The sequence below is a fragment of the Micromesistius poutassou genome, assembly GCF_964030765.1.
Source record: "Micromesistius poutassou genome assembly, chromosome: 11".
NCBI classification, from domain to species: Eukaryota; Metazoa; Chordata; class Actinopteri; order Gadiformes; family Gadidae; genus Micromesistius; species Micromesistius poutassou.
Genome location: NC_140281.1, coordinates 4275586 through 4287815, shown reverse-complemented (window position 1 = coordinate 4287815; position 12230 = coordinate 4275586). Strand labels below are relative to the sequence as shown.

The 12230-nt window shown below is 42.3% G+C and overlaps 1 protein-coding gene and 1 long non-coding RNA gene across 2 annotated transcripts; both read right to left on the bottom strand.

The window, feature by feature from the left end:
- Positions 1-4805: 4805 nt before the first annotated feature.
- On the bottom strand, positions 4806-7905 carry LOC311355106 (uncharacterized protein; the record flags this gene model as incomplete). Its single annotated transcript, XM_084474839.1, has 10 exons — positions 4806-4904; positions 5057-5122; positions 5231-5377; positions 5496-5555; positions 5671-5919; positions 6044-6111; positions 6206-6299; positions 6409-6681; positions 6803-6903; positions 7797-7905. The coding sequence occupies 10 exons, from the start codon at positions 7903-7905 to the stop codon at positions 4806-4808; spliced, it is 1266 nt and encodes a 421-aa protein (XP_084330965.1).
- A 934-nt stretch (positions 7906-8839) lies between these two features.
- On the bottom strand, positions 8840-9667 carry LOC311355525. The gene is made up of 3 exons (XR_014637459.1): positions 9613-9667; positions 9310-9455; positions 8840-9231 (listed from the first exon to the last, which is right to left on the bottom strand). It is a non-coding gene; the product is annotated as an uncharacterized lncRNA (long non-coding RNA).
- Between the last annotated feature and the right edge of the window lie 2563 nt (positions 9668-12230).

Below are 12230 nucleotides of genomic sequence, written 5' to 3'. Positions count from 1 at the left end.
CTCCTCCTCCTCAATAGGCGGGCGAGATATAAAAGTTCTCGCAGACGGAGGCTTAGGGAAATTAAAACGACAAACAGTTCCATTTTTCTTACATGTTTTTGAATGCCGTTTGGAATGCTTTTGCACAGATGAAACTATGTCCAATAGTGTCTCATCCTGTGCGGGTAATTCACATGTTATGTAATTATCTATAAATTGAATTACCTCTTCATCTGTATTTCTATCAATGATTGGCGCGTTTTCGATCCAAAACAGGCAGTGAACATGTGGTGAACCACGCTGCTGGAATTCAACCCTATAGAAGTAATCCTTAATTTTCCCAATAGGGTTAGACGGAGACATCAAAACCTCTTTCAGAAAACAATGCCACCTAAAATCAAACATCCTCGCCGCAGTAACCGGATTACGCCTCAAAAGCGCACACCTATCTGCCCACTCCAGCTCTTCGGCCGTCTCCGTCCTACCTTCCTGCTTCAAAATACTAGTCAAAAGATTCTTCCACCGCATGTCGGCAGAAGAAAACGAACAAAACCACGTCGGGATACCCAGCTGACGGACACAAGCTAACAAATCACGCTGCACTCCCTGCCAAAATGATGGGGTACCTCTAATAGGTTTAAGGAAACGATACCCATCGTCAAAATGCAACAACTGCTTCAACTGTTCCTCATCGTTCAATACACTAGTGCTAATCTTTCTAAATTGCCCTCCTTTCCCCTTCCGCAATGCTATGGAGACATTAGACACTACTTGCTGAACCTCAGACATGTACTGAGCAAAAAATATGTAATCTACATTTTGTGCAAACCTACCATCAGCATGTAAAATACGATTGTTAAAATAACGGCACAAAGTTAACCGGTCAGGTCTGCCGTCGTGGTACGTTGCAGATCCTGTCGGAAACAACACCGGGAAACATTTTGCTTCATTTGAATGATCAGACAACAACTTGACAGGACTGTTTCCCTCTGCTGGAGCCAAATTTAATATGTTATCTAAATATTGATCAAGGGCTTCTTGACCAATGTCAACAGGCATAAGACAAGTGTCTTGAAACATACAATGCTGTTGTCTGTCATGCAGAAGCTCATCTTCCTCGGCAGCATTGTTTCCATTACCATGTACTGCTATGTCATCTACTGCCACACTCTCTTGTTCTCTACAAAAGTCATTAATCCACACTTCATTGAATTCTATATCCTTATAATGTGCATTATTCCGTTTAAGATACTGCAAAGCCTGCTTGATGCGCATACTATCAACATACTGGTACTCATAATGCCCTTTGTATGTGAGCTTTCGCTTCAATTTAACAGGTAACAAAGACCCAGCCATGTCAGAACGTGGTAGCAAATTGCTCGTCTGCACAATATTAGCAGGAACACACGTCACAGGCCCATGGACGCCATTTTGCCCACCTTTAGGCAATGCTAGTATCTTCATAAACGGAATATGCAGTGCGATTAAATGTTGCTCTAAATTATTCAGGCATGCCAATTCTGGGGGAATGTGACACGTCTCCAAATTATTTAGAGCACACTCTGGTGGCATTTGACCTGTAGTAATTTTATGGTGACAGCTAGAACAAATCCACAACTTTGCCCTAGCTGTATCTAACCACTGACAAGGCAACACACAATCTGCACTACATTTATGCAAATATGCTTCACTAATACATTTTCCTGCAATTTCAGTTATTTTTTCACTTTTACTATAATCCTTGATGCTACAAGGTGAAACTTGATTCCTAAACAACTTTCTAAAACACACACAGCAGACGAAATCCGGGCCATCATTTACTTTAGCCAAAAACTGCTGCATAACTAAATCAAAATCATTCAATGTTGCTTTTATATGTTGCCTTCTCAATTTATTATCTGCTATAGCACGCTGCCTATGCTGACAATTTCCATGATATTTATTACTACTCTTGGATATCACATTCTGTCTGTGAGATTTATTTTTACGATATTTAGTTTTACTCTTTTCCTTTTTTGTGTCTCTGTGAGACTGATTTTTATATTTACTTTTACTAATTTCCTTTAATGTGTCCCTGTGAGTCTTATTATTACGATATTTTGATGTACTCATTTGCTTTACTGTGTCCCTGTGAGACTTATTTTTCTGGTATTTAGTTTTACTCATTTCTATCAATTTTTCCTTATACCAATTTTTTCCCTGATAATTAATTTTCCTCTTTTCTAGAAATTTTTGCCTGTTTTCCTGATATTTCATTCTATTTTGTAATTTATTTTTATTTACCAAATGGTTAGAAAGAAACAACTTACTTATGGACTGGGCTTTTACCGATTTTACATTTTGTTCAATAAGGTCTACTTTAGCTTCTAAAATTGAGGATGCGACCGAGGTTAAACTGTCTGCACAAACCCTATGTTTTCTGAGATTGTAACTAGACCCACCCCCTTTGCAATACCCATAGCAACACTGCATGTTTGGCTTCTGAACACAAACCACATTCTCATAATGATTACCGTTACAATTTTCTAAGTAAATTCCCTGATCTGACAACGACTCCAACTTACAACTATATTCAAGCCAGCGACCACCACAGTAAGTAAAAATACTAACTCCCAACATATCTGCTGCTGCTTGAATCTCCACTTCAGTGGCCCAACTACCAACATACGCCATTTTTGAGACTGTGAGATATTCCTCCATCGAACTATACTCACTTCTCAAAACACCACCATTAGCTTTCAAATGCCTAACTACAGCTAGTCTAATTTTCCTATGATTCTTTTGTGTACCACACACAGACTGACTAACTGCTCTAAAGAAACAATTACCATCCCCGACTATTTTCCCATTTTTACAAGGAGCACCCAATGTACCAACTTGTGTAGAAACTAGATCTGCCTCCTCTGAGTCAACATTTAACTGATTGCACAGAGTTTCTACAACTTCCCCAGAAAGCGGCTTAAACTGGAGGCCTTTACTCAAAACATCACCTACAAAAACAACATCCGAATCATCATCACCCTTCCTAAACTTCTTTGATGAACACCCACTCGGTGAAGCTTTACGCTTTACACTCGAGCTAACCGTTGGTTCTACTTTTAAACTGGACCTCTGGAAAACACTAACACTAGCTATCTCAAACGGTTTGGGTGGTTTTAATCCTGTCGCTAACTTGCAAATGTGCTCAAAAACATCATCTAAGCACGTGAAATACAGTACAACACTCTTCCCTTCCCCGTCCACCATCCCATCTGCACTGCGTGCATGCGAATCTACAATAGCAAAACGTCCACCTTGACTTATGACTGCACATGTACTACCACCTAATGTAAGAAAACACGTCTGATACTTTACCAACATCTTTAACAAACCAGATCTGAGACTGATGACAAAACCACAATCAATCAGCTCACCTGTCACCACATCAACATGGCCACAAACATGTTCCCCATATTCAAAGTCGAAAGCGTGTCCATCGATAACAGAGTGTAGGGGCAAATCAGGAACACTAAGCAGTGGCGAATCATCACTGGTGACATTGCTGTCCCTCAACCGATTGTAAAGTTGATCCCCCAAAAAAACCACCTTGTCGAGATTGTCTGTCTGCCACGAAAACACGCCATCAATGGAGTGTTTTGCTATGGCTACCAAACTGATAGCCATACACTGAACGCCAGCATGGCGAAACCGACAATCTCCCTGATGGAAAGATCCCCTGACAGAACTCGATTTACTCGGTGAACTGCCACCCTCAACTACGGTTGAGACATCAACATCTACGAGCAATGTCGCACTGTCAATGTCTGAATCTACCCCCACAGACAGGCTGCTAATGGCATACCACTCTGCACCCAAAGACTTCTTAAGACTTTGAATATGCAACATCAGGTCGGCCAGGCACGTGTTAAAAACCGCTACAGACCTACCAATACCACATGGAACACCAGATACGTCACAACTACTACAATCAACTACAACAAAGTAACCATTGTGCTCAATGACAACACTCACCGCACCGTGCAGGTTCAAGAGACACAATCCATCAGTCAACAAAGGTTCCTGTAGCTTTTCGAAGAACACAGAGTCGTCTGAGCCGAAACCTCTGTAGACTGATGGACCAATGGCTACTTTCCACTTTCTGCCAAAAACACTGTGCTGTTTCAAGAACTCGCACAGATCACTATCAAAGCCACTATCCCTACTTGATGTACCTACAGAACTAGCCAACTTCTCACCTTCTAAACAAACACTATCGACATCTCGCGCACCCCATGTACAAACAGGGGCAATGACATGTTTAAGTGCGGCGACAACACTGCACGCAATTGACACGTCAGTCGTTGTCGCCGACACTTTCCCACTACCACCACCTCTAACTACACTACCAGACACAACAGCCTGTGGCTTTCGCTCGCCACACCTGCAAGAGGGAGGGTTAGCGTCAACCTTACTTTGGATGAATCTTCTGCTGACCTCCTCCCCCTCCGGCACCGTCACAGCACTCGGAGTCGCGTCCCCCTAAAAATAATTAAGAAAATACATTAACAAAAGTGTCATTATCGCATTTGAGAGAACTTGCTAATCATATACAATAATTTGGAACAATTTGTTAGATCTGATTTAGAATAGTGTACCAACCTCCTCCGCAGCAGTGGTAGGTGATGGCTCCTCCCACACGGCCGCAGCCACAGCACTAGCAGTCGAATCCCCCTAAAGAAAATACATGAACAAAAGTGTCATTATTGCATTTGAGAGAACTTGCTAGTCATAGCAATAATTTGCTATGTGTATTACACAATATGTACATGCACATAGAATTAAACTGATTAAGAATAAAGCGTACTAACCTCCTCCTCTGCAACCACGTCCACAACGATGCCACGTGTCAGCCTGGGAGACACCCCAACGCTGGGTGCCACCGTGACCTGTTTACACGAAACAAAACCATGTATTTTATTAATTGTTTTCAATACTTGCCAAAGTACTAAACAAGTAAAGCAAAGAAACTATTGCATTATCGGTGCCTACCATTTGTACTGCGCAATTCAGTGATTACATTAATGAAATAAAGACAAACCTGGCACAATGCAGGTCTCCTCTTGCAGGCCACACGTTTCGGACGTCGCTCCACCACACACCGTGTCTGATTAAAGAAAATCAAACACACTTTTAGAACATATAAAAGGAGTGTTTTAAGGGAGACAATACAGTTTTAAAAGACCTCAATCAAAACGTCACATTTTCAACTTACCTTTGTGTGTTGTGGAACGGCTGGGCAGTCAGGGCTCGAAAGATGAGCTGGAACCACGGCGTCCATCGCAGCCAACATGGCGGTGCTGAAGTGGACAGGATTGAGTGGGATGAAACAATCCTTCAGCACGATGGCACGTCCGTCCTCCTGTGAAATAAACACAGAAACAGAATATTAGTCACAATTGCTATTGAGTAAATCAATGTGCACAGATATACAATCGATATACATATGTTAACAATTAACGTTACAATATACTACAAACCTGATGCCGAACCACACGTCTCTTTGAGGGCCTGAAGAGCTGATCCGCAGATTGGATCCTCTGCAATGACAAATAACAATTATTTGATTAAAATGAATGCATGGTGAACATTTTTGAATTTCAACCATCAACTATTTTGCAAATATGAGTGGGAAGTACTGTATGCCAATATTACCTTCTTGCCGTTCACCACTTCCATCCAGACATCGCAGGGGGGAGAAGAGGGAGAATCCCTCACAATCACCCTTGGAGGGGTGATTGGACCCGGCGATGCTGGTCGCGCCTGTGCCGGTGCTGGCACAGGCACGGGAACATCCGGCGCCTTTGGTGCTGGCGCCGGCACTGGCACGTCCAGTTGCGTGTAGGCAGCATGCCACAGCAACTCGGCAAAAATGCCCATGCCAGCCTCGTCGCTCAAGTGAACCTGAAAAGGATAGAATAATACACTCACTAACAATAACATCAACTTTCAATAAATAATACTATCAATTCAACTACAAATGAGTGTAAATCATCAACCTTCTTTGCACACAGTATATGCTACTTACACTATCCCTGACCCAGAGATTCAGGTCGCTGAAGGGGAAGTGTTCGAACGTCGAGTAGTACGCCATACCTAAGAAATGATAAATATATATAAATCATTCATATACTTACATATATCAACAAATAAAGTAAGCATGTAACATAAACATGTGTTTGAAACATACCCATGGACTTGGCCACAGAACGAAACTCCCGGCTCATGTGCTCCTGCAGCTCTGGAGCGACACTCAGGCGTGGAACGAAATCCACGACAAAAACCTTGAAAGACAATGACATTCCATTTAAACACATGTACGCTGTACTGCAACAAGTCATTAACGCATTTTAAGAACTGAACAAAATACACACAATCAACTAAATTACTTACATTCTGCCAACGCTGACTTGCACTAATCAAGAGCTTCCCAAACTCTTGACCAGCCAATTCATGAGTAGTGCTGGTGGTCAGGTTGTTACCGGGGGCCAGGATGCAGACTGCATCAGGTGTCCGGGGTAGCGTAGCGTGGACCAGCTCCGTCCTAAGATGAGACGCGCTGGCCCCAGGGGTCGTCATGATCCCAAAGGAAAGCCTTCCCTTGGAAATCCCGACCGTTCCATCGGCAAAGGGGCGCAGATGGGAATCCCCTATGATAAGAACAAACTGAAAGATAGAAAAACCTATTTAGAAATCATGTTTTTCAATTTAAAAAAAAAAAAAAAAAAAAAAAAAATTATTAAAAAAAAAAAAAAAATTATTAACACATTCTTAAACAATCAATCACCTTCTTATCAGCCGAATGCGCAGGAACGAAGAGCTTGTGTGTCTTGCCTGACACAGACACCGGGTACTGGGTCACACGACGGCGTGTCCCTGTACCACGGCCTATTCACAGAAAGAAGTATATTAGTATTTATAAAACGGATGGCTTAAATCAAGCAATCTGATTGGTTCCCAACTGTTGTATAATGAGCATATACACACACAGCTATGACGCCCGTTTGGTTCACAGAGTTCAGTATCACTCCGCGCCTAACTTGAACTGTTGTTTATTTATATATAAAAGCAATAGAATAGTTCACTGAAGCCTAAAAACATGTTGATTGCTGGAGAGGGTGGAAATGTTGTAAAGCAATAGGCACACGGTGAGTGAACTGCTCGATAGTATTGAGTATTTGGTGTAAAATACACATACTGTACCCCTGAAATCTCCAATAAAGACGTTATAATACAGTATCAAAATATGCTCCCAGTATTCTTACAGTGTACATGGAGTGAGTAGTGGTGTAAATTAACATGTTTCTGTAGTGGGAGCATCGCTTGATAGAGGCAGTCGGTCAACAGATTAAATACGCTACCAAACACATAAGGTAGCACTTTTTGATAGGGTAGCATGATTCTATAGACTCTGATACTGTATTATAACGTCTATATTGGAGAGTTAAGGGGTACAGTATGTATATTTTACACCAATACTACACCGCGGATCAATAGCGTCGTCATGCGCATGCGCAGAACCACTAGGTAGCAAAATCACCAGAGTGAAGGGGGTCGCCGTCCCTCCGCTGCGCGGCGGGATGGACAACGCCCCTTAACTGTGGTATAATGACCGTATACCACAGCCTGGCGTGATCTATTGCTTAAATATAGTAAATACTATATTAGTAATAATATTACTCGTCTAGATTACACAAATATTGACCTCATTTACAATTTCAAAAGCTTCACTGTGCACATAGAACTTGATGACAATGGAAAAAACCCAACTCCCTACTTACGTGCAACAAACTCGGGACGGTCAAACGACAGTTCCACGTCGACGGGACGTAGGGCTGCCTCTCTCCTCTTGGCCGCCTGAGAGAGACGGTACGACTTGCCGCGAGGCATCTAAAGACATATAAACAGAATGAGATTAGAAAAAGCGAACGAAACCTGTAATGAAACATACTTGCATCTTTACTACCACACGTTTAAATGGAATGATAAATGAAGTATGAGAAATAAACTCACCGTCGTTCCAAGGAGGATCAAGCGTCCAAGTAAATCGATAGATAGATCGACGGATAGATAGATAGAGAATAGATAGATAGATAGAATAGATGGATAGAATAGATAGATAGAATAGATAGATAGATAGAATACTACTAGTAGTACTAATAGTAGTGATAGTATACCTGAAAAGGTATTAAACTATCAAGCACACTCTCTCGATTGAAATATCTCTGTGTAGAAATATTTCGCACAATCGCTCTAAACCTTGCAATAAAACACAGCTCCGAAGCTCTGAGTCTCAAAGAAGGCGACAACTGCCGTTCGGACAATCCTTTTATAGCCTACCTGGCGTCACACACATTTGAATCACAACAGCCAATCGCAGCACAACATCAGCCAATCACGACACAGGGATTCAAATAAGCCAATCACAAAACTGTCAACAAGCTCTTGTTTTCGCGCTGTCCACCATCTTGTGTATGCTGCTCCGCGACTCGTAGTACTTCCGCTCTGAGACGGTGGCCGCATTTGTAGTCAGGATGGTTTATATCGTTAATCTTAGTAATGTTTAGCATCTAATTTTGGTTTTTGGTCTGTCTGTTTTATAATGGTGTCTTGTTAGCCCTTGTGGGCTGGGCATGCTGATGCATGACACAATAATAATAAAAAATACTAAACTAAACTCTAGCGTCAGTGGAACATAATACGTCAATGCCACCTCCATCTTGGGGCGGCCTAACCACCCACCTGAATGAATGAATGTCGGTCTTCTGTCCCATCGACGTCTATCTATGATATCTAGTCAGTATACATATATGAGCCAATGCGACGTCTACTCTTTAGAATGTCTATGATAGCTGTTTAGCAAATCACACACTATAAATATGATAGAGAAGCAGAAACAGGGCGAGTAAAATCAGCTATTTTAATATGTTGAAGAAACAATTAACATATGATTAGGCTATATATAAATACACACATAGCCTACATAATATATATATTCTGGCAACTCCGATAGTCGGCGGGGGGGTTCTCAAATCACACGCACAAACAGGGTTGCAGTGCAACCGTTTTTATTTCATGCAACTCACAAAAAAAGGAGAATCATAAAGCAACACAGGTTATTCCCCAGCGGGCCAAACAACAAGGGAAAGCGTCTCCGAATCGGGTCCGTCCGGGAGGGTGGCGTGGCTCTCGCTCCCGGCTTCCCCCCGCTCAGCGCTGTGGGAGAAAAGTTCCAGCGTCAGTGCGCTATGTGGATATCGGTGCCTTACCCCGACTGTCTTCCACTCGACTTACTCCTCGTCTCCAACGTGCCCGGTCCTTAAAACCCCTCTGCCGTCTTGCTCCCCCAGGTGATCCCAATGTCCCCGATTGCCCTGGTTTGCTGGATGAGCCCTCCATGGCACGTAGCCTATCTCCCGGAGCCGCTCGGGGTGCTGGCGCTGTTCGTCCACGCCAGACAGCGCGGGGTTGCCACAATATATATATATATATATATATATTATATATTATATATAATATAAATATAACTTGTGAAACACACACACAAGCAAGTCCGGTTGTCACACTGAGTCCGACAGCTGAAGTGTACTGACTCACGTGTTGCTTGTTGCTGTCGTGCGGTGAACGGGGGGCGTTCAAAGACCGTCGGAAAGTTGAAATAGTAAACAATAGCCGTACCGACACTTTCGGGTGGCAGAACGCGAGTGGCTACCACTGACCTGAAGCCAACCAGCCGGCTGTAAACATAGACACATAGTCAAAAAACGAAGAACATAGTGTGACGTCATGGTGAATCGTCGACTCACCTGTTGCTCTGTTGTCGTGCGGTAAACGGGGGACGTTCAAGGACCGTCGGAAAGTTGAATTGTTTTCAAACAGCCTAGTAACGCCACTGATACACAATACATACACACAATACACAGCTGCACAGTGCTCCGAGATCTTGTTAGGGACTGAGGCAAAACTGGAATTACATCAATTCGCGAAAATTTTTAAAAATGCGCTTCTTTAAAAGTGTGCTTCTTTAAAACTGCAATTCTTTAAAGCTGTGCTTCATTAAAACTGCGCGCAGTGATGAACGGGACCTCGTACTCCGACATCTTGTTAGGGACTGAGGCAAAACTGGAATTACATCAATTCGCGAAAATTTTTAAAAATGTGCTTTTTTTAAAAGTGTGCTTCTTTAAAAGTGTGCTTCTTTAAAAATGTGCTTCTTTAAAAGTGTGCTTCTTTAAAAGTGTGCTTGTTTAAAAGTGTGCTTCTTTAAAAGTGTGCTTCTTTAAAACTACAATTCTTTAAAGCTGTGCTTCATTAAAACTGCACGCAGTGATGAACGGGACCTCGTACCGGCTTGCGGCCGCGTCACGTGCCGTCGTAACATGTGCACACTTGTCAGCGCACATGTTACAACGGCACGTGACGCGGCCGCAAGCCGGTGCGAGGTCCCGTTCATCACTGTGCGCAGCCAGAGGCTCAAAATCACTCAGCAAAGACCGTAATAGTTATGAATATGAAATTCACAGGACACGTGTAAACTGGTGCCTTTAGCTCACATACCAAAATTCGTATTTGTCATGTTTGTAGCGGCCCCTACAGGAACTTTAAAAAGCAGCCCCTGCGCCACGTTTCACCAATATGTATGAAAATCGGTGGGCAGGTATAACGTGGCAATACCTACAGAAAAGCCCATGCCCCAAAACCCACCGGAAGTCGGCTAATTGCATTTGTATTTTTCACTTTGGGCGGCAAAGTTCACTTTTGCGCCTTGTATTTCAACAAACTCCTCCTAGGGAATATATCGAATCTGCTTCACAATTAGTCAGTACAGTCAAAAAATGGTGCTCAACCAACGCCGTGTTATTTGTGACTGGCCGTTTAAAATTTGTTGGCTTATTTTCGCTTTTTTCACCTTGTATTTGAACAAACTCCTCCTAGGGAATTTATCGGATCTGCTTCACAATTGGTCAGTACAGTCAAAAAATGGTGCTCAACCAACGCTGTGTTATTTGTGACTGGCCGTTTAGAATTTGGTGGCTTATTTTCGCTTTTTTCACCTTGTATTTAAACAAAATCCTCCTAGGGAATTTATCGGATCTGCTTCACAATTGGTCAGTACAGTCAAAAAATGGTGCTCAACCAACGCTGTGTTATTTGTGACTGTACGTTGAAGGGCGTATCCGTGGCGTGCCGTCAAATTTACCCGTTTTCAATGGAATTTTGTCACTTTTTCACCTTTCACATTTCAACAAACTCCTCCTAGGAAATTTATCTCATATGCTTCTACAGATTACATAAGTTCACAAAAGATTAAAATTACATAAGTTCGCGAAACATTAAAATTAAAACAGCGGGCAGTGATGAACGGGACCGAGCACCGGCTTGCGGCCGCGTCACGTGCCGTTGTAACATGTGCGCTGACAAGTGTGCACATGTTACGACGGCACGTGACGCGGCCGCAAGCCGGTACGAGGTCCCGTTCATCACTGCGTGCAGTTTTAATGAAGCACAGCTTTAAAGAATTGTAGTTTTAAAGAAGCACACTTTTAAAGAAGCACACTTTTAAACAAGCACACTTTTAAAGAAGCACACTTTTAAAGAAGCACATTTTTAATTCTTCTTCTTATTATTTTTAGCCACTTCGACTGCATTTTTCCCCCCCTGCACATATTCGAAAACTCATTTTTATTTGGCACATTTTGTGGGACTGGTGAAAAATTTGATATTCTAGCCCTCAAATTCACATTCGCCCCTAGGTGGCGCTATACCAACTATGCCAAAATTCCAACGTTTGCACAAGCATAACTCGTCACCGGTTGGACCTAAACTCATGAAACTTTGCACACATATGCAAATCCTCATGCTGAACAAATTTGCAGATACTAACTTAGCACTTCCGGTAGCCAGATTTCCCGCCATTTTGAATTTAGTTAAAAACAGTAAATTCCCCAAGGATCCCAGGTTTTTCGACTTTGACAAAATTCCTTTGGCACATATCATCTATGGCCCATTATCTTCAATCTGACATAAGGATTAGTCTGTAGGATAAATTTCAAAGTACCCATGAGCCATTGAGTTCTGAAATGGGTGTGTTTTTCACCCCGAAAATAGTAAATTGCACATATCTACATGAAGTTGGACTCCTAAGACTTTGGACCCCTCTACTAAAGTTGTTCAGAATCAAATTATGAACAAGATAAAGTCAACAATTTTTCAAA